Source organism: Monodon monoceros, unplaced genomic scaffold (genome assembly GCF_005190385.1).
Source record: "Monodon monoceros isolate NGI ecotype Baffin Bay Population unplaced genomic scaffold, NGI_Narwhal_1 Super_Scaffold_11, whole genome shotgun sequence".
NCBI classification, from domain to species: Eukaryota; Metazoa; Chordata; class Mammalia; order Artiodactyla; family Monodontidae; genus Monodon; species Monodon monoceros.
In genome coordinates, this window is record NW_021703767.1 from 102,953,923 (window position 1) to 102,978,466 (window position 24,544).

The window sequence follows — 24,544 nt, forward strand, 5'->3', positions numbered from 1 at the left end:
TTTCAACTAATGGTGCTAGAATAATTGGACATTGACATGCAAAAAAAAAGTCAATCTGGACACAAACCTTACACCCTTCACAAAAATTAACTCAAAATGGATCATAGACCTTAGTGTACAACACACAACTATGAGAATCCTAGAAGATAACAAAGGAGAAAATCTAGCTGACCTTGGGTTTGGCAATGACTTTTTCAATACAATAACAAAGGCAGGATCCATGAAAGAATAGTTGATAACCTGGACTTCATTAAAATTAGAAACTTCTGCTTTATGAAAGACAATGTCAAGAGAATAAGATGATAAACCACACTGGGAGAAAATATTTGCAAAAAACATATCTAACAAAGGACTTTTAACCAAAAATACACAAATAACTCAAAAATAAGAAAACAAACAACCTGATTAAAAAATGGGCCAAAGACCTTAACAGACACCTCACCAAAAAAGACATACAGATGGCAAATAAGCATGAGAAAATACTCCTCATCATGTGTCATCAGGGAAATACAAATTAAAATGACAATGAGATACTACTATATACCTATTAGGAAGGCCCTAAACACTGACAAATCCAAAATCCTGACATCAAATGTTGGTGAAGATGTGGAGCAACAGGAACTCTCATACATTACTGGTGGGAATGCAAGATGATACCACCACTATGGAAGACAGTTTGGCAGTTTCTTATAAAACTAAACATAATCTTACCAAATGATCCAACAAACATGCTCCTTGGTATTTACACAAAGAAGCTGAAAGCTCATGTCCACACAAAAACATGCAAAAGAATGTTTATAGCAACTTTATTGATAACTGCCAAAACTTGGAAGCAACCAATATGTTCTTCAGTAGGTGAATGAGTAAACTGTGGTACATCAAAACAATATTATTTGGCACTTAAAAAAAAAAGAGCTATTAAGCCATGAAAATACATGGAGAAAATTTAAATGCACGTTACTAAGTGAAAGAAGCCAATATGAAAAGACTGTATGAGTCCAATTATATGACATTCTGGAAAAGGCAAAACTATACAGACAGTATTAAAAAAAAAAAAAATCAGTGATTGCCAGGGGTTAGGAGTGAGGGAAGGATGAAAAGGCAGAGCATGGAGGATTTTAAGGGCAGTGAAAATATCCGGCATGATACTACAATGATGGATACATGCCACTATACATTTGTCCAAACCCACAGAAAGTACAATACCAAGAGGGAATCCTAATGTAAAATATGGACAATGGGTGATTATAATGTGTCAATGTAGATTCATCGATTGTAACAAATGTACCACTCTTTTGGCAGGAGAAGGGCATTTGATAATGGTGGAGGCTATGCGTGTGTGGAGGCAAGGGGTATACAGGAAATCTTTTACCTCCTCTTAATTTTGCTGCAAACCTAAAAGTGCTCTAAAAAAAGTAAGTCATTAAAAAATATTTTTTTGAAGGAAATAGAAACTATTCTGAAGGGGCTCCTACTGGCTACATTTGAGGCCATCTGAGAGGGAGGGAAGGAGGGAGGAGGGAGGGAGGGAGGAGGGAGGCAGGGTAGTAGCAAAGGGAGAAAATTCTTAAATTACAATGGAGACACCTGGCTATCAGATAAACAGCCAAACATTACTTGCCTCTTGATATATCATAAAAGGTACATAGCATCACCTCTGAAATGTTCTGCCAAAAAAAAATTAACCTAAACTTAAATAGGACTTTAGATCCATTTTCCAGTTTAAAGGAAATATAAGAGATTACGAATCAAGTTAAATGACATCATGAGGGGCTTCCCTGGTGGCGCAGTGGTTGAAAATCTGCCTGCTAATGCAGGGGACATGGGTTCAAGCCCTGGTCTGGGAGGATCCCACATGCCGCGGAACTGGGCCCGTGAGCCACAACTACTGAGGCTGTGCGTCTGGAGCTTGTGCTCCGCAGTGAGAGAGGCCGCGGCAGTGAGAGGCCCGCACACCACGATGAAGAGTGGCCCCCGCTCGCCGCAACTGGAGAAAGCCCTCGCACAGAAACGAAGACCCAACACAGCCAAAAATAAATAAATAAATATTTTTAAAAAATGACATCATGAGGAAACAATAACACTAGATCCACAAGATAAATAAATGCCCTAGTTGCATTAGGAAGTTGGTATCATAAAAAAATGAATGAGAAAAAAAGGGGGGGGCTGTTATTAAATATTTAAAAGGTACAATATTCACATTCAATATACAGTCCCCAACTAGACACTGGTTTGAATGAACCATAAAAGGCACTTTGGGACAAATAAGGAAATCTGGAAAACTATGCAGTTTATATGTATGATAGTACTTTGATTATACAGAAAATGTTTCTATGTTTTAGAGATGATTATTGAAGTATTCAGTAATTAGTGATTTTATATATATATATATATATATTTAATTCAACATGTTTGAAATTTCTTAAAAAGCAAAAGAGGGTTAAGCTTGTCATTTGGTCCTGTACAAAAGGAAAGGAAATGCTTTTTCATAATAATATTTTTTTAATTTTTCCAATATTAAAGAGGAAAAGTTAACTTACTAGATAGTATAAGTCTGACAGTTTTCACCACAATGACTACATGTTAAAAGCAAATGTTATACAAACACACAATGCATTTTTAACTGAATGTGCTGTTAGCTTATTTGGAACCACATTTTGGAATTACCAACAAATTTTTAAAAACAAAGATACAAAAAAAAAAGAGAGAGAGTGTGAAACTAAAACAGTAAGTTGGGGGCTAGGGGGAGGTAAGCAGGATGGAACTTACCTTTTTTGATATCATTCCAGCACCTGCATTGCGTTTTAGATCTCGGACTATGCTGCATTCCATAACAATAAACTCCTCTAGCTGTTTGGGATGGCATAAACTGTTGAAAGGGTGACTCCAAAAAGTGTTGCCATCAATATCTGCAACTAAGAATAAACAAAGAACATTAAAGAACAAAAGAACTGAAGTATTTCAAAAGCCATTAAATGCAGTCCCGGGTGAACGACCAGAGCGTCCGAGCCCGCCTCCAGGGTTTCAGCAGCAGCAACCCAGCAGGCAGATTTCAGACACTCAGACTCCACCTATACTTTCATCTACAATGGCGGCCCCAAAAGCCATGTGGCTGACAGAGTCTTGGTGCTCTGGCCAGGTGTCAGGTCTGTGACTCTGAAGTAGGAGAGCCAGGTTCAGGACACTGGTCCAGCAGAAACCTCCCAACTCCACGTAATATCAAAAGGCTTTGAAAACTCTCCCAGAGGTCTCCATCTCAACGCTAAGACCCAGCTCAACTCAACGACCAGCAAGCTACAGTGCTGGACACCCAATGCCAAACAACTAGCAAGACAGGAACACAACCCCACCCATTAGCAGAGAGGCTGCCTAAAACCATAATAAGGTAACAGGCACCCCAAAACACACCCCACACGCAGTACTGCCCACCAGAAGGACAATACCCAGCCTTGTCCACCAGAACACAGGCACCAGTGCCCTGCACCAGGAAGCCTACACAACCCACTGGACCAACCTCAGCCACTGGGGGCAGACACCAAAAACCGGGAACTACAAACCTGCAGCTTGCGAAAAGGAGACCCCAAACACAGTAAGTTAAGCAAAATGAGAAGACAGAGAAACACACAGCAGATGAAGGAGCAAGATAAAAACCCACCAGACCAAACAAATGAAGACGAAATAGGCAGTCTACCTGAATAAAAAATTCAGAATAATGATAGTAAAGATGATCCAAAATCTTGGAAACAGAATGAAGAAAATACAAGAAATGGTTAACAAGGACCTAGAAGAACTAAAGAGCAAACAAACAATGATGAACAACACAATAAATGAAATTAAAAATTCTCTACAAGGCATCAATAGCAGAAAAACTGAGGCATAAGAACAGATAAGTGACCTGGAAGATAAAATAGTGAAAATAACTACTGCAGAGCAGAATAAAGAAAAAAGAATGAAAAGAATTGAGGACAGGCTCAGAGACCTCTGGGACAACATTAAACACACCAACATTCGAATTATAGGGGTTCCAGAAGAAGAAGAGAAAAAGAAAGCAACTGAGAAAATATTTGAAGAGATTATAGTTGAAAACTTCCCTAATATGGGAAAAGAAATAGTTAATCAAGTCCAGGAAATGCAGAGGGTCCCATACAGGATAAATCCAAGGAGAGACATGCCAAGACACATATTAATCAAACTATCAAAAATTAAATACAAAGAAAAAACATTAAAAGCACCAAGGGAAAAACAACAAATAACATTCAAAATCCTCATAAGGTTAATAGCTGATCTTTCAGCAGAAACTCTGCAAGCCAGAAGGGAGTGGCAGGACATATTTTAAGTGATGAAAGGGAAAAACCTACAACCAAGATTACTATACCCAGGAAGGATCTCAGATTCCATGCAGAAATTAAAACCTTTACAGACAAGCAAAAGCTAAGAGAATTCAGCACCACCAAACCAGCTTTACAAAAAACGCTAAGGAACTTCTCTGCACAGGAACACAAGAGAATGAAAAGACCTTCAATAACAAACCCAAAACAATTAAGAAAATGGCAAAGGAACATACATATCAATAATTAACTTAAATGTAAACGGATTAAATGCTCCAACCAAAAGACATACACTTGCTGAATGGATACAAAAACAAGACCAATATATATGCTGTCTACAAGAGACCCACTTCAGACCTAGGGACACATACAGACTGAAAGTGAGAGGATGGAAAAAGATATTCCATGCAAATGGGAAACCAAAAGAAAGCTGAAGTAGCAATTCTTATATCACACAAAATAGACTTTAAAATAAAGAGTATTACAAGAGACAAAGAAGGACACTACATAATGATCAAGGGATCAATCCAAGAAGAAGATATAACAATTGTAAACATTTATGTACCCAATGAAGGAGCACCGCAATACATAAGGCAAATGCTAACAGCCATAAAAGGGGAAATCGACAGTAACACAATCACAGTAGGGGACTTTAAAACCTCGCTTTCACCAATGGACAGCACACGCAAAATAAAAATAGATAAGGAGACACAAGCTTTAAATAATACATTAAACAAGATGGATTTAATTGATATTTATAGGACATTCCATCCAAAACAATTGAATACACATTCGTCTCAAGTGCTCACAGAACATTCTCCAGGATAGATCATACCTTGGGTCACAAATCAAGCCTTGGTAAATTTAAGAAAATTGAAATTATATCAAGTATCTTTTCTGACCACAATGCTATGAGACTAGATGTCAATTACAGGAAAAAATCTGTAAAAAATACAAACACATGGAAGCTAGACAATACACTACTTAATAACCAAGAGATTACTGAAGAAATCAAAGAGGAAATCAAAAAATACCTACAAACAAATGACAATTAAAACATGACAACCCAAAACCTATAGGATGCAGCAAAAGAAGTTCTAAGAGGGAAGTTTACAGCAATACAATCCTACCTTAAAAAACAAGAAACATCTCAAACAAACTAACATTACACTTAAAGCAATTAGAGAAAGAAGAACAGAAAAACCACAAAGTTAGCAGAAGGAACGAAATCATAAAGATCACATCAGAAATAAATGAAAAAGAAATGAAGGAAACGATAGCAAACATCAGCTGGTTCTTTGAAGAGATAAAGAAAACTGATAAACCATTACCCAGACACATCAAGAAAAAAAGGAAGAAGACTCAAACTACAGAATTAGAAATGAAAAAGGAGAAGTAACAACTGACCCTGCAGAAATGCAAAGGATCATGAGAGATTACTACAAGCAACTATATGCCAATAAAATGGACAACCTGGAAGAAATGGACAAATTCTTAGAAATGCACAACCTTCCAAGACTGAACCAGGAAGAAATAGAAAATATGAACAGACCAATCACAAGCACTGAAATTGAAACTTGATTAAAAATCTTCCAACAAACAAAAGCCTAGGACCAGATGGCTTCACAGGCGAATTCTATCAAACATATAGAGAAGGGCTAACACCCATCCTTCTCAAACTCTTCCAAAATATAGCACAGGGAGGAACACACCCAAACTCATTCTACGAGGCCAACATCACCCTGATACCAAAACCAGACAAAGGTGTCACAAAAGAAGAAAACTAGAGGCCGATATCACTGATGAACACAGATGCAGAAATCTTCAACAAAATACTAGCAAACAGAACCCAACAGCACATTGAAAGGATCATACACCATGATCAAGTGGGGTTTATCCCAGGAATGCAAGGATTCTTCAGTATACGCAGACCAATCAATGTGATACACCATATTAACAAACTGAAGGATAAAAACCATAAGATCATCTCAATCAATACAGAGAAAGCTTTCAACAAAATTCAACACCCATTTATGATAAAAACCCTGCAGAAAGTAGGCATAGAGGGAAGTTTCCTCAACATAATGAAGGCCATATATGACAAACCCACAGCCAACATCATGCTCAATGGTGAAAAACTGAAAGCATTTCCACTAAGATCAGGAACAAGACAAGGTTGCCCACTCTCACCACTATTATTCAACATAGTTTTGGAAGTTTTAGCCATAGCAATCAAGTAAGAAAAAGAAACAAAAGGAATCCAAAAAGGAAAGAAGAAGTAAAGTTGTCACTCTTTGCAGATGACATGATACTATACATACAGAATCCTAAAGATGCTACCAGAAAACTACTAGAGCTAATCAATGAATTTGGTAAAGTAGCAGGACACAAAATTAATGCACAGAAATCTCTGGCATTCCTATACACTAATGATGAAAAATCTGAAAGTGAAATTAAGAAAACACTCCCATTTACCACTGCAACAAAAAGAATAAAATATCTAGGAATAAACCTACCTAAGGAGACAAAAGACCTGTATGCAGAAAATTATAAGACACTGATGAAAGAAATTAAAGATGATACAAATAGATGGAGAGATATACCATGTTCTTGGATTGGAAGAATCAACATTGTGAAAATGACTCTACTACCCAAAGCAACCTACAGATTCAATGCAATCCCTATCAAACTATCACTGGAATTTTTCACAGAACTAGAACAAAATATTTCACAATTTGTATGGAAATGCAAAAGACCCTGAATAGCCAAAGCAATCTTGAGAAAGAAAAATGGAGCTGGAGTAATCAGGCTCCCTGACTTCAGACTATACTACAAAGCTACAGTAATCAAGACAGCATGTTACTGGCACAAAAACAGAAATATAGATCAATGGAACAGGATAGGAAGCCCAGAGATAAACCCACGCACATATGGTCACCTTATCTTTGGTAAAGGTGGCAAGAATATACAATGGAGAAAAGACATCATCTTTAATAAGTGGTGCTGGGAAAACTGGACAGGTATATGTAAAAATATGAAATTAGAACACTGCCTAACACCATACACAAAAATAAACTCAAAATGGATTAAAGACCTAAATTTAAGGCCGGACACTATCAAACTCTTAGAGGAAAACATAGGCAGAACACTCTATGACATAAATCACAGCAAGATCCTTTTTGACCCACCTCCTACAGAAAGGGAAATAACAACAAAAATAAACAAATGGGACCTAATTAAACTTAAAAGCTTTTGCACAGCAAAGGAAACCATAAACAAGACCAAAAGATAACCCTCAGAATGGGAGTATTTGCCAACAAAGCAACTGACAAAGGATGAATCTCTAAAATATACATGCAGCTCATGCAGCTCAATATCAAAAAAAAAACAACCCAATCCAGAAATGGGAAGAAGACCTAAATAGACATTTCTCCAAAGAAGATATACAGATTGCCAACAAATGAAAGGATGCTCAACATCACTAATCATTAGAGAAATGCAAACCAAAACTACAATGAGGTATCATTTCACACCGGTCAGAATGGCCATCATCAAAACATCTACAAACAATAAATGCTGGAGAGGGTGTGGAGAAAAGGGAACCCTCTTGCGCTGCTGCTTGGAATGTAAATTGATAAAGCCACTATGGAGAACAGTATGGAGGTTCCTTAAAAAACTAAAAATAGAACTACATTTGACCCAGCAATCCCACTACTGGGCATATACCCTGAGAAAACCATAATTCAAAAAGAGTCATGTACCACAGTGTTCATTTCAGCACTCTTTACAATAGCCAGGACACGAAAGCAATCTTAGTGTCCATCAACAGATGAATGGATAAAGATGTGGCACATATATACAATGGAATATTACTCAGCCATAAAAAGAAACGAAATAGTTATTTGTAGTGAGGTGGATGGACCTAGAGACTCTCATACAGAGTGAAGTAAGTCAGAAAGAGAAAAACAAACACCATATGCTAACACATATATATGGAATCTAAAAAAAAAATGGTCCTGAAGAACCTAGGAGCAGGACAGGAATAAAGATGCAGACATAAAGAATGTACTTGAGGACACGGGGAGGGGGACGGTAAGCTGGGACGAAGTGAGAGAGTGCCATGGACATATATACACTACCAAATGTAAAACAGATAGCTAGTGGGAAGCAGCCGCATAGCACAGGGATATCAGCTCGGTGCTTTGTGACCACATAGAGGGGTGGGATAGGGAGGGTGTGAGGGAGATGCAAGAGGGAGGAGACACGGGGATATATGTATATGTATAGCTGATTCAGTTTGTTATAAAGCAGAAACTAACACACCATTGTAAAGCAATTATACTCTAAATGGAATACAACTAATAAAAATTTAAAAGTTCACAGAAATCTTTCTTCAAACAAAAAAATACAAGGATAACTTATTAAAAGCTTTAAAAATTCCAGTATTTTAAAACACTGTATGGTAAAAATTTTAACCACTGTATAGTACTTTTTTAAACAATGTTACTAAGAATGCTTGATAAAATTAACAACATTAACAAATTATTACTGCTTGCTGGAGAGAACTGTCAAGGCAAATAGCTTCGAAAACTTACCTTGTAGGGTATTTGGATCTATGAGATGGATGACACTGGTTACTCGAATACACACACAAATCTGGTTCATGTTTCCCAGGCTTTGGGCCAGTTTTGGAGACAGACAAACAACATTATCCTAGGCATAAGAACTAACATTTAGTGTGAAGGAAATCCTAAGTAACAGTCTCCAGTAAACAATCATCAATGTAAAGCTGATCCAAGTGCATTTGCCCAAACCAAAATGTCATTTTTAATTCTATGTATCAACAAAGGGCCTAAAAAAAAGAATCAGACCTTAAAGAAACAGAAAATAAGCTACACCTTCTTAAGATGGGAATATCTGTCTTAATAAAAATGCTTTAAAAAATATTTTCCAGATCCTTCACCAAACTATTGTTTGTTTCAATTTAATTAAAGTGTGAAGCCTGCTTTTTACTCTATGTTAATATAGTTTACATTCCAAGCAAAGTATTATAAACACCAGAAGGAGAGTGATTTTCCTATCTATTTGTGCCTTCATTTAATCTCTATAAAAATTAATTTCAGGGACTTCCCTGGTGGCGCAGTGGTTAAGAATCCACCTACCAATGCAGGGGACACAGGTTTGACCCCTAGTCCGCAAAGGTCCCACATGCCGCGGAGCAACTAAGCCTGTGCACCACAACCTGTACTCTAGGGCCTGCGTTCCACAACTACTGAAGCCCGCGCCCAGAGCCCATGCTCTGCAACAAGAGAAGCCACTGCAATGAAAAGCCTACGCACCGCAACGAAGAGCAGCCCCCGTTCGCCGCAACTAGAGAAAGCTCTCATGCAGCAACGAGGACCCTACACAGCTAAAAATAATTTAAAAAAAAAAAAAAACCATTATTAAAAAAAATTAATTTCAGAGGAGCCATGTGTTCCTCTTTCTTGTCTACATGTACCAATATGAAATCAAAGATCTAATGCCCCCTTAAAAGCACATATGCCTATGTGTGCATCAGGAAGTATTACCACCAATGTGGTTTACTGTTTTTAAGCTGTTACTGAAATATAAAAAGGATCTGGGTTATATTTTAAGCTGTATCTATTCACAAGCCTCCCCCACTGAAGGAACATTCCGTGCCTCCCTAATGGCACCTAGTTCAGTCCTTTTCCTTTTTTTTTTTTTTAACTTAGTAAGTCTCCAAAGATTAATGAAAAAACTTCTTTACACTGTGTATTTATCCAGATACCTGTATGACTCTCTCAAAGCACTTAATACACATGGCCTAAATATGCCCTCACACCTAGATTCATATTTCCCCAGTTTTGCACCAGGAAAATGTTCACTGTTTTAAACTAGGAGTCTGCAAATAAGATCCTCAGGCCAAATTTTTGTAAATAAAGTTTTGCTGGAACACAGCCTCAGTCCTTCATTTACCTATTATCTATGGCTACTTTTGTGCAACAACAGCACAGCTGAGTAATTGCAAAACCGATTATATAGCCTAAAAGCTGAAAATATTTACTATCTGGCCCTTTACAGAAAAAATTTGCTGACTCGGTTTTAAGCCATCATTTCATCCCTGGTACTGTGCTACACCATAAATTAGTGATAACTTTAAAGCCTCAGAGTCACAGACCTAGACACAAATCCTGGCTTCATCATTTTGTAGTTATGTAACTTTGGGCAAGTCATCTAACCTCCCCAAGCTTCAACTTCCTCATATTCAAATGATGATATGACTTACTCCCGTTGTTATGAGACTTGAAGAGGTGAAATATACTTATAATAATAAGTATAAGAGATAATAACTTTATGTAGAATGCTCACAATAAATTATGGCATTTATTATTAGTGATTTAAACATGGACATGCAAGTTCCTATGTGGCAGAGACCTCTAGTACTTAATCCTTAACACACAGCCTTCTATACAATAGATCCTCAATAACTATTTGTTGAATTTTAATTCATTTATATTTTTGAAGCAGAGTTTTACCTTAGTACAATTAATGAAATGATAATCTATGTCTTAAGTGTTATTCAGATTATATTTTTAAAATCACAAGGATTTCCCTGGTGGTGAAGTGATTAAGAATCCACCTGCCAATGGAGGCAACATGGGTTTGAGCCCTGGTCTGGGAAGATCCCACATGCTGCGGAGCAACTAATCCCGTGTGCCACAACTACTGAAGCCTGCGTGCCTAGAGTCCATGCTCCACAACAAGAGAAGCCACCGCCATGAGAAGCTCGTGCACCGCAACGAAGAGCAGCCCCCCGCTTGCTGCAACTAGAGAAAGCCCACGTGCAGCAACGGAGACCCAACACAGCCAAAAATAAATTAATTAATTTTTTTAAAAATCACAAAAATAATTCTGTGATCTCCTTTCCACAATACTGTTTAATTTTATCATGCCAAAATCCAGTTTGCATATATTCCACAAAGTGGTTCACTGATAAATATTTTAAAGTAATTTCCTGTATTCAAAGTTTCACAGAACTGTCAAGTGTCCACTAGGACTGCAAAGTTTAAGGAATTCGCACCATAAAAACTGCAACCAGGCCTTTTAATTAGTACACCAAAAATTTATAATTTTAAGCATGATTACTTTTAAACATCTTTTTAACATGGCTGAAATGTGTCAGCAACCATTAAGAAGGAAGTTTTCTAAATGTTTAACCAATCCCAGAAGGAAACCAGGACCTAATAATTACATATAAACCAATTAAGAAGGACATGGATTAAGCTGGGCTTCCCTGGTGGCGCAGTGGTTGAGAGTCCGCCTGCCGATCCAGGGGACACAGGTTTGTGCCCGTCTGGGAAGATCCCACATGCTGCGGAGCGGCTGGGCCCGTGAGCCATGGCCACTGAGCCTGCACGTCCGGAGCCTGTGCTCCGCAACGGGAGAGGCCACAACAGTGAGAGGCCCGCGTACCGCAAAAAAAAAAAAAAAGAAAGAAAGAAAGAAGGACATGGATTAATTAAATGAGAAAAAGTACCTTGCATATTGGAACAATTTCCACAGAAAAAGTGCTTTTGTAATTGTATGTGTTACTATGGACATCCTGAGAGATCAGTCTCTGTGAGGCTTTGTATCTGTTAAGAGAAAACGTTAATCATATAAAAAAACAAAGGTCCTTACTTGTAACAAGTCTCGAGAATATAAATTTTCATCAAAACAAATCATTACTGTCCAAGGTCTGAAACAGCAGATGCCTGCTATGGTGAACCCTCATTTCATCTACTTCATTTAAAAACCTTCACCAATCCGACTGCACCCTACCTATTTTCAACTTTACCTACTGAAAACCTCCAAAACATGCCCTTGGCTTAGACCAATCTAGTCTACATATAGCATCCATTAAAAGCCACACTAATGCCTGCCCAAAGTCATTGTTCACACTAATCTCACTTTTCAATACAAACTCTACTTTTGAAAATTTCCCCATTTTATGAGCTTAAGTTCTTCCTCTTCCATGAAGTTTCTCCCCAAAGTCCTCTACCCCCGTTTTTCTTCTCGCTTATTTAAACATATTCAACCCGTGGTTCAGTACTACAGTGCTTACTATTGTGGGGTGAGGTCTAGCTCCCCAAAGAGATTGTTAATGCTCTTTGGCTAATACTTCCCTTAAAATGGCTAATCCAATAAATACTTACTAACTGTGTAAGTATCTCTACTATAATTTAAATATTTTAAGATAGGATGCCAAAGCCTGAAGAATGGATGTGACCTAAGTTCATTCCCAGTTCCCTGGATTTAATCACATGTACGTTCAAAACATACCTAGTGGGAACCGTACACTGAAGAAATTCTACCATCTTCTGAGCATGTTGTTTTGAGGAATAATAGAAATCCAGACCATCTTTTAAAGAAAAAAGCCATGTTAAAATAATACCACAAAGTAAGATTTTCCTCTGCTAACATGACTATACCAAAAATTCAATGCATATTAAACAATTACAATATTCTAGCCATAGCACAGCAGGAATACCGTTATCACTTAAAGGCTTGTTTGACAAAAGGATAGACAAATCCGATAAATACTAACAAAACAAGATGCCCAATTTAAATTTCAGACAAAATAAAATTAAGGTTAAAAGAAAACAATATTAAACAGAAGGATATTTTATGTAATAAATGGAACAATCTACCAAGAAGACAATAGGAATTCATCTAATAACACAGCACTGAGATGAAGAAAACAAAAACCATTAAAAAGAATAAAATTAACAAATGTTAATACACATGCAATCATTGTGGGAGACGAGTATAAGACTATCAAAACCAAAATGACCAAAAATAGGGAGGATACATAGAACTTGAAAAACCAAGTATCAAGGTTGATTTAATTGACATTGTAGAACATGGTCCCAAGAAAGACTATTATTTTCAAAAATTCATAGAATATTCATAAAATAATCACATCTAAGAATTAAAAAAATTCAATAAATTCCAAACAGCAGAAATTACTACAATGTTATCTGATCACAATGCAGTACCATTAAAAATAAGCAGCAAAGAGATAACTAAAAGCAAACTACCTGCTAAGAAATGTTTAGAGATATTCTTCCAAACAACTCAGCTAACTAGGAAGACTAAAATAACTTCGACTAGCCAAAACAATTTTGAAGGTGACCAAAGTTGTCAGGAATTTACACTTCCCAATTTCAAAACTCAATAACTTTAGGTAGTCAAGACAGTGAGGTACTAGTATGTTAAGGATAGATTATATAGATCTACGGAACAGACTTGAGAATCCAGAAATAAATCCTTACATTTATAGTCAATAAATCTTTGACAGAGGATCCAAGGCAATTCATTGGGAAAAGAATAGTCTTTTCACTAGGAAAACAGGCTATCCACATGGGAAAAGATGAATTTAGACCCTTACACCATGCACAAATATTAACTCAAAAGGGTTAGACTTAAATATAAGAGCTAAAATTATAAAACATTTGAAAGAAACAGGAGAAAATCTTTCTGATATCAATTAGACAAGAGTTCTTAAACATGACACCAAAAGCATGCTATTTAAAAAATGATAAATTAGACTTCAAAATTTAGAAGTTTCACAATTCAAAAGACACCATTTCATGCAGGCATCACACATCCTAATTTCAAAATATATTACAAAGTTACAGTAATCAAAACAGTATGGTATCGACAAAAAGACAAGTCTATAGAATCAAACCACACATACACAGTTAACTGATCTTCAACAAGTGTGCCACAAATACATGGTGGGGAAATGATAGTCTCTTCAACAAACGGCATTGGGAAAACTGGATATCCACATGCAAAAGAATGAAATTGAACTCATCTTACAAAAATCAACTCAAAACAGATTAAAAAGGCTCAAATGTAAGACCTGAAACTATAGAACTTCTACGAGAAAACATACAAAAAAAGCTTCATGACACGGGTCTTGGCAATGATTTCATGGATGACACCAAAACAAAAACAAAAATAAACAACTGAGACTACATCAAACCCAAAAAGCTTCCACACAGCAAAAGAAACAATCACCACAGTGAAAGGGCAACCTACAGAATTGGAGAAAATATTTGCAGACCATGTATCTGCAAAGGGGTTAATCTCCAAAATCTATTAGGAATTCCTACAGCTCAACAGCAAAAAAAAACTAATAACCCAATTAAGCAACAGGCAGAGGAACAAGACATTTCTCCAAAGAAGATGTGCAAATGGCAAATAGGTATATGAAAAAAGCTCAATGTTGTTAATTGTCAGGGAAATGCAAATCCAAACCACAATGAGTTTACATTTCACACCTGTCAGGACGGCTATTACCAAAAAAACCCACAAAAGACAATTAGTACTGGCGAGAACATGGAGATACTGGAACCCTTGTACACTACTACGGAGAATATAAAACTGTGCAGCCACTATGGAAGATAGTCCAGATGTTCTTCAAAAAATTAAAAATAGAACTACCATATAATCCAGTAATCCTATTTCTAGGTATTTATCCAAAAGAAGCGAAATCAAGATCTCCCATGTTTACTGCAGCACTATTCACTACAGCCAAGATGATGGACATTTAGGTTGTTTTCACAACAGATGAATGGTTAAAATGTGATATATACCTCCAATGGAACATTATTCAGCCTTAAAAAGGAAGGAAATTCTACAATGTACAAAAACATGGACTAACCTTGAGGACATTATTGCAAGTGAAATAAGCCAGTCACAGAAAGACAAATACTGCATGATTCTACTCATATGAGGTATCTAAAATAGTCAAATTCATTGAATTAAACAGTGGAATGATGGTTGCCAGAGAGGAGGGGGAAATGAAGAGTGACTAGTTAATGGGCATAAAGTTTCAGTTAAGCAAGAGATTAAGCTCTAGAGATATGCTGTATAACACTGTACTTACAGTCAACTATAATGTATTATACACTTAAAAATTTAAGAGGGTAGATTTTATGTTAAGCGTTCGTATCACAATTTTAAAAAAAGACCCCATTAAGAAAATGAAAAGATAAACTAGGAGAAAATATTTACAAATCATATGTGATAAGGGGCTTGTATCCAGTGTATATTTTAATAACTCTTACAACTTCAGACAACCCAATCAAAAACTGGGTAAAATACTTAAACAGCTATTTCACCAAAAAAGATACAGAAATGGCTAATAAGCTCATGAAAAGATAATCAACATCTTTAGTCATTTGGGAAATGCAAATTAAAACCACAATGAGATACCACTTCAAATTATCCTCTAAAACGGCTATTTATAAAAAGAAACAATAGCAAGTGTTGATGAGGATATGCAGAAACTAGAACCCTCAAACACTGCTGATGGGAATATAAAGTGATACAGCCACTTCGGAAACACTTTAGTGTTTCTTAAAAAGATAAATATAAATTTACCATATGACTCAGCAATTCTACACCTAGGTATGTACTCAAGAGCATCAAATAGCTGAGATACTTGGTGAGAAAAAAAAGAAATATGCAATGGGTAGTGGAAAAAGACAGCTTTAAGTACCAGCTACAGAGCCAATATGATACTCAGAAAATTTATTAAGTCTACATATTAGGAACTGAAAATAAACTAAGCTTTCAATTAATTCAAACAAAAAACTAAAGAAAGTAGAAGGGAAAAAAATTGTAAAAAAAAAAATTGTATAACTATGTATGGTGATGTATGTTAACTAGACTTAATAGAGTGACCATTCAGCAATATACACAAATATTCAATCAATATATTGTACACCTGAAACTAATATAATGTTTTATGTCAATTCTACAATTCTATCTCAATTAAAAAAATTTTTAAATAGAAGGATTAGTAACAAAAGCAAAAATTAAGAAAAAGTAAGACTTTCTTGATAAAACTAACTCTGAAAAAACTAGAATAGACAAAACTTTGGCAAATCTGATGGGAACGGGGAGAGAGAGGAAGTGAAGGGAGATGAAAAAAGACAAACAACATTAGCAAAAATAAAGAAGATACAACAATAGTTATGGATGAGATTTAACACTATGATATATATACCACGTTCAATTTTATGCCAAGTATGTGAAAAGCTAGACGAAATGGTGAATTTCCTTGGAAAATGCTATTAAAATTGATTCAAGAAACAGTATAATACCTGAAAGACTAACGTCCTAATAAAGGAGTTGAAAAGCCTTTACACCCTTTCCTCATACCAAACTGGATGGCTTACCGGGCAGGTTCTAACAAAACTTCAACATGTTGATTAACAGTATGCAGAAAGAGGGGAAAACTCCAACTGTTTCAATGTCACTAACGTAACTGATAGCATGATGGGACAGAACAGTTTAAATATAACTTTGTATGCATATGTATCAGACAGAAATCTCAACAAATATTCTATTTAGGGGTGAAACACAGAAAGATGGTAATGCCTGATACATTACCACTCAATGCTATTTTCCACTCCTAGCCAAAGGGGAAAAAAAGAGGGAATAACACTGCAAAGGAAGAAATAAAACTATCATTGTGTACAGATAATAATTTACCTAGTAAATTATCATGAATATGACACAAGAATATAATGTAAACTATTAGTGATTAAGAAATTTCAGAAAGATCAACATACAAAATCAACAGTTTTCCAAAATACTAGCAATAATCACTTAGAAAATATAATGAAAACAGTTGCCATCCACAATAATAAAAAGCATAGAATAGTCCAAAAAAACTAGAAACATTCAAAATCTTCACAATGAAAACAATAACATGTCACTGAAATACAGAAAAGAACTAAATAAACATGATTATGCACCAGGCACAGTTCTAAGTGCTTTACACAAATTATTTAATCCTCACTATAATCCTATGAGGTAGTGTTATTATCCTCTCTATTCTATTAATGGGAAAACTGAGGCTCAGAGAAGTTAAATAACTTGCCTAAGGACACACAGCAAAAAACTGGTGGGACAGAGATTCAAATTCACAAAATTTGGTTCCAAAATCCATGCTCTTACTCACTATCAACCAAGGTTTACAAAAGAATTAATAAAAGGGCACATACTATAAAGTATAATTTACATACTGTAATAAAAGCAGTGGGACAAAATAAACCAGAACTGAGCCATGTGTACAAAGGAATTTAGTATATATAAGAAAGGAGATATTTCAAATCAGTGGGGAAAGGACAGACTACTTGGTAGGTAAGTATTGAGACAATGCAAGTAAACTTTCTGGGAAAAACTCTTACCAGGTAAGATTAAAGATCCAAAAGTAAAACAGAAATTTACTTTCTAAAAATATCTTTGGAGTATAAAAAACTTTCCTATGTAAGACAGAAAGTCATAAGCCATAGCTATACAAAACTAAAAAATGAAAAATTTAGGGCTTCCCTGATGGCGCAGTGGTTGAGAGTCCGCCTGCTGATGCAGGGGACCCGGCTTCGTGCCCCAGTCCGGGAAGATCCCACATGCCGTGGAGCGGCTGGGCTTGTGAGCCATGGCTGCTGAGCCTGCGCGACTGGAGCCTGTGCTCCGCAAAAGGAGAGGCCACAACAGTGAGAGGCCCGCGTACCACCAAAAAAAAAGAAAAAAGAAAATTTTAGATGATATGAGACATTGTTAAGAAAGTATCTGCTCTCTCAGGCTCACACTCAAACACATGCTCTGCATGCTCCTCTCTCTCTATATGTAATAATACACACACGTAATGAGATTGATATACTAAATAACAGACACAAAATATGTAAGGAAAAAACAGATATATGCAGAACAGACAATTCACATTAGATAAACATAAATGGCCAGTACATATGAAAATGTTAACCCTCATTAATAATCAAGGAAATGAAAATAAAAACAAGATGCCTTTATTCTCTTCATCAGAACAGCAAAAATTAGAAAGTCCAATACAATCTTATGCAGTGTTGGCAAATGTCTGGAAAAACAGAAATTCTCACAAGTGATTGGACTGTAAGCTGGCACCATTATGGAAAACAATCTAGCAGCACATATATAAAATTTAACATTTGCATACTTTTGCCTAGTAATTTCAATTCCTGAACTCAGTCCCACAGAAAAACCACTATGCACAAACATAAGGATGTTTATTACAGTACTGTTTGTAGCAGCAAAAAAACTAGAGCATCTTGTAAACCAGTTAATAGGAAACAACTAAATAATTAAAAACATACTGATTAACAAATACACAACCATAGTGGTTAAAAATAATAAAATAGGATTATATGCAATGACGTGGAAACGTTTCTAAATATATTAAGATGGCAAGTCACAGAATATTACAGAACAGTCTCATATATGAGGGAAAACCAATGCTATCACAATCATATACAGAGTACACATTGTAATACCTTGTTTTAAGGGGCTACATCTGGGAATAACAAGTGGATAAATGGGACAGAGGTCCTTTATTCATATATACTTCTGTTTAAATTTTTACAACTGTTATGATTTTAAAAACAAAGTTACAAACAAACAAGTAAACAAACAAAAGATTCATTTACATCAAATCAAGAGCCAGTAGGGGGAAAAAAATAGATTAATTCCTCTGGATGAAAAAAAGGATTGTTAAACTTCCAGCATTTTTTATTTTTAAAGTGACTGCAAAGGTATGTACCAGAATGTATTCAAGTCTTTTGCTACAAAAAATTCTGTGTAAGGACATTTCTGCCCTGGTGATGAACGATAATCAGAGTTTTCTGCTTCCTTTGCTAGAATATTAGGATCCCCTAATCCCCAAAAGTTACTAAAAACAAAGTTACTCAGAACAAAGGTGTATTTTTGCCTGATGGCTAGCCACAAATATCCAGGCACCATGTTAAACAGGCTGCAAAGTACCTTCCCCACAATAAGTATTCAGTAAACTATGTTTTACAAATTTAGACTGTTAACCTTATAGTGGTAATGCACTCAAATCAGATACAAAGCTTAAAAGATTTTCTCCAGGTGACATAACTGATATTCATTTCTTCCCATTTAAGGACCTAAAATCACACTTCTAATTACTTTCCTCAAGACATATGAGATAAATGACTAACAGATCAGTAAGTAACAGAGGAGCTTACACTTTTAAAATAAGTAGTACAAGAATTTGGTCATTCCTTCAAGAATAGCTATCTCTAAACCTGTACTTTAACAACCAGGAAAATTATACACATGTCCTACAACTAAAAATATTAACTTTTAGCAAGAGACTTAAGAGTTTGCTAAAGAATATTTATTTTTTCTATTATTAAAGAAATATTTATCCATCAGCTAGTATATAAAAGTGTGCTACATCAATAGTAAGTGCTAAGACAGAACACGCTGTGAGGAGCCATTATGAAATTACACATTTTTAAATTCCATCTTCCAGAAATCTAATTACATCATTTGTATATCACTATTTATTATTACTGAGTTTAGCCTTTTGATTTAATGTATCCAGCACAAATGCCGCTAGGCATATGAAAAACAAAAATATTACTCACAGATCTCAACTCACAGATCTCAAAACTAATTTTCTTTCAGTCAGAAAACTGACCTCTACATAAAATAAGTTTTTGATGAATTTCTATCATACCACTTTACATTCTATTAATGTAGTTACTGGTTTACTCATCTGGTAACTATTTAGTGTAAATTTCAATTAAAATAGAAAAAAATTAAAAATTCAGCTCCCCAGTTGCACTAACCACATTTCAAATATTCAACAGCTATATATGGCTAGAGGCTACCATACTGGTTGGACAGTGCAGATAAAGAGCTAAGATTTTTTTCTTCCTAACAGAAATTTCTTTTGGACAGTACTATTCTAGATACTGTCAGTAAAGATAAAAGACTCCTTAGGATAGCTGCAATAAAATTCTGACATCATTTCAAATGCTTTAAATTTTAACTCACCATGAATGTCTTTGATACGAAGTGTATTCTGGTACATGCCATATTTCAAAATCAACTGTTCCAGATAGTAGAAAGTTTTTTTGTGCAAAGTCTAAACATAAATGCATTATTGGATTAATAAATGAAATGCAAAAAAAAAAGCCATCTACAGATATAGGACACTGATTTTTAAAACAAAAACAACCTTTAAAGATTATCTAAAATGTGGCAGTGATCTCTTTCTAAAGGTGAATGCCCCAGAGACCTGGAATATCCCTACTGCCTGAACGATTTGGAAAGAGGGGAAAGGAGAAAGTTTTACTCGCTATTTATAACCGACAAAGATGAAATACAAGATGGAGGATTCACACATCATCTTTCTCTCATTACCTTTTGCCTGACTTGAACCACAGCCTTCCAGAAATCCTTAGCTTCCACTCTGTGGCAATCTCCACACATCTGGGGCTGAACAACATAATCCACCACAAACACTTGCTGAAGGATAGCACCATTCATCACCTGACGAAGAAAACCATCACACTCCTTCATTCTTTCCTTTCTGTTTAATAACATAGTTTTCTTAAAAGAAGATCCTTCAATATTTAACTTAAAATCTTCTTCCATGAATGCTTTGAGGAAATCAACAACAAATGAGTTACATTTAAAATCGTAAGTCATACGATTTCAAGAAAGATATATAGGTTTAATTCATAGGATTTATTAGATTAACATTTCAAATTTACCTTTAGTTGAAGTGTTGTAAGGATATTTTTTGAAGAATTTTAATAGCTATATATTCATGTATATGCGTGTGTGTGTATAAAGTTCTTCCTTAGGAGACCAAGAAAACTCTCAAAAAAGAAGACATTCCTTAATTTAATTGTCCCCAAACATAGGCAATCATCAGAAATCACCTGGGAAGCTTTAATAGATTCCTGGATCTTACATCCAATTGAATCCAGTTTGATTCAGTCACTGTGAGTCAAATGACCAGCCAAGTTTGAGAAGCACTGCCTTAGCTCATGTTTTTACTTCAATCTTATTCCAAATAAAAATGACTTTGAGAAGATTAACTTAGCCCACTATCATGAACAATGGCTGCTTACTATCAACCTGATCATCTGTGCAGATGATCCAAAAGAAAACAAAGGGTTAAAATTAAGAGTGCATTTGTTTCCTTTTAAGCTGTTCAAGTCATAATATAATTTACCAATAGCCCCTCATTTTCCTACCTATACTTCTTTTTTTACATCTTTATTGGAGTATAATTGCTTTACAATGGTGTGCTAGTTTCTGCTTTATAACAAAGTGAATCAGTTACACATATACATATGTTCCCATATTTCTTCCCTCTTGCGTCTCCCTCCCTCCCACCCTCCCTATCCCACTCTTCCAGGGGGTCACAAAGCACCGACGTGATCTCCCTGTGCTATGCAGCTGCTTCCCACTACCTACCTTACATTTGGTAGTGTATATATGTCCATGCCACTCTCGCTTTGTCACAGCTTACCCTTCCCGCTCCCCATATCCTCAAGTCCATTCTCTAGTAGGTCTGTGTCTTTATTCGTCTTACCCCTAGGTTCTTCATGACATTTTTTTTTCCTTAAATTCCATATATATGCGTTAGCATACAGTATTTGCCTTTCTCTTTCTGACTTACTTCACTCTGTATGACAGACTCTAGGTCTATCCACCTCATTACAAATAGCTCAACTTCGTTTCTTTTTATGGCTGAGTAATATTCCATTGTATATATGTGCCACATCTTCTTTAGCCATTCATCCGATGATGGACACTTAGGTTGTTTCCATCTCCGGGCTATTGTAAATAGACCTGCAATGAACATTTTGGTACATGACTCTTTTTGAATTATGGTTTTCTCAGGGTATATGCCCAGTAGTGGGATTGCTGGGTCATATGGTAGTTCTATTTGTAGTTTTTTAAGGAACCTCCATGCTGTTCTCCATAGTGGCTGTACTAATTCACATTCCCACCAGCAGTGCAAGAGTGTTCCCTTTTCTCCACGCCCTCTCCAGCATTTATTGTTTCTAGATTTTTTGATGATAGCCATTCTGACTGGTGTGAGGTGATACTTCATTGTAGTTTTGATTTGCATTTCTCTAATGCTTAATGATGTTGAGCACTCTTTCATGTGTTTGTTGGCAGTCTGTATACCTTCTTTGGAGAAATGTCTATTTAGGTCTTTTGCCCATTTTTGGATTGGGTTGTTTGTTTTTTGTTATTGAGCTGCATGAGCTGCTTATAAATTTTGGAGATTAATCCTTTGTCAGTTGCTTCATTTGCAAATATTTTCTCCCATTCTGAGGGCTGTCTTTTGGTCTTGTTTATGGTTTCCTTTGCTGCGCAAAAGCTCTGAAGTTTCATTAGGTCCCATTTGTTTATTTTTGTTTTTATTTCCATTTCTCTAGGAGGTGGGTCAAAAAGGATCTTGCTGTGATTTATGTCATAGAGTGCTCTGCCTATGTTTTCCTCTAAGAGTTTGATAGTTCCTGGCCTTACATTTAGGTCTTTAATCCATTTTGAGCTTATTTTTGTGTATGGTGTTAGGGAGTGATCTAATCTCATACTTTTACATGTACCTGTCCAGTTTTCCCAGCACCACTTATTGAAGAGGCTGTACATTCACTGTACAATCCACTGTACATTCCTGCCTCCTTTATCAAAGATAAAGTGACCATATGTGCGTTGGTTTATCTCTGGGTTTTTTATCCTGTTCCATTGATCTATCTTTCTGTTTTTGTGCCAGTACCATACTGTCTTGATTACTGTAGCTTTGTAGTATAGTCTGAAGTCAGGGAGCCTGATTCCTCCAGCTCCATTTATCGTTCTCAAGATTGCTCTGGCTATTCGGGGTCTTTTGTGTTTCCATACAAATTGTGAAATTTTTTGTTCTAGCTCTGTGAAAAATGCCAGTGGTAGTTTGATAGGGATTGCACTGAATCTGTAGATTGCTTTGGGTAGTAGAGTCATTTTCACTATGTTGATTCTTCCAATCCAGGAACATGGTATATCTCTCCATCTATTTGTATCATCTTTAATTTCTTTCATCAGTGTCTTATAATTTTCTGCATACAGGTCTTTTGTCTCCTTATCCTACCTATACTTTAAACCATGCTGAGAAAATTATGTATAGCTTACCTCTTTCTGAATAGTTAGTTTAACCTTAAGTCTCTTAGAATGGGGCTCAGTCCAAACAAAGCTTGCATCTACAAGCCGTACCTTCAACAAAACACAAACAAAAAGAAACATCAGTTCCCCTCTGAGGAGAAAAGAAATTAGAGAATAACTCATTAATAAACAGATTTCATAGATGCTTAAGGAATCCATGATTAATCTACCCAACATCACCAGTTTAAAAAAAAAAAGTAAAAAAAAAAAGTTATCATCAGAGGTATGGCAACAAAAACAGCAAATAAAGGGAAAATCTAATGACTATATTAATGAAACTGGTATAATTCAAGCAAAAATTAAAATACTTGCATAGAAAAAAACTCCTTTCCCCTAAAAACAGTATACAGTTTTTTGAATGGAAATTACACTTTTTAGAAGAAAACAAACACCTGATGACCTCATCATCTACTAGAAATCTCATGAACAAAGGTTTCTACTTTTATTATTCTCACTATAATATGTATGTGGCTTAAAAAAAAAAAAGAATGAACATTCATTACAAGGAGTCTCATGCACTGAATACTGAATCCACAATGGTAACTCACTGCTAAATCAGCAGAGGCCAGAAACAGTTTGCCATATGTGACAAATTGAATGTAGCTCAATATGGCTAAAATGGGTGTTTTGAGGAAGGGGGTGGGAGAACAAAAATGGAGGTTGTTTCAATAATTTGGGCAGGAGTTGTAGCTGACCTGAACTGAGGGGTCGGAAGTAACAGCAGCAGAAAGATCCAAGCCAAGAGCTATTTAGGAGATAAAATCTATAGGATTTAATAATAACTGGATATGGGAAGGAAGAAAAGAAGATTGTAGAATGATAGTCAAGTATCCAGCTTGGGCATCTAGGTAACACTATTTTTCTGACACAAATAAAAAACAGATTAAATGGGGAGGAATGTGCTATATTTGGTTTCAGACATTTAAGTTTAGAGGATTTATCTAAGATATCCAAGTGAAGCTGTTCAGTGGATAGTGAGATACCTATTTGGTCTGGAGCTCTATGGAGAAATCTGAGCTGTAGATAACAGATTTGGGAGACAGGAGCAGGCAGATAATTTTATCAAGACCTTTCTGGTGAGAACTAGATAAGCTAGTATAGGTACAGCCGTCCAGAGTAAAACCCTCCTCATTCGACTGGTTCCC

General features: G+C 35.9%; 1 protein-coding gene across 2 annotated transcripts in view; it reads right to left on the bottom strand.

Annotated features, from left to right (window-relative positions):
- The window catches only part of NMD3 (NMD3 ribosome export adaptor), a 75,309-nt gene that overhangs the window by 43,444 nt on the left and 7,321 nt on the right, over positions 1-24,544 (bottom strand). For both annotated transcript variants that reach the window (XM_029215085.1, XM_029215086.1), the window contains exons 5-11: positions 23,370-23,450; positions 20,601-20,729; positions 20,232-20,322; positions 12,654-12,732; positions 11,869-11,965; positions 8,924-9,041; positions 2,770-2,915 (exon numbers count right to left, since the gene is read on the bottom strand). In XM_029215085.1, the coding sequence (XP_029070918.1) occupies positions 2,770-2,915; positions 8,924-9,041; positions 11,869-11,965; positions 12,654-12,732; positions 20,232-20,322; positions 20,601-20,729; positions 23,370-23,450 (741 nt within the window). The remainder of the gene's footprint in view (positions 1-2,769; positions 2,916-8,923; positions 9,042-11,868; positions 11,966-12,653; positions 12,733-20,231; positions 20,323-20,600; positions 20,730-23,369; positions 23,451-24,544) is intronic.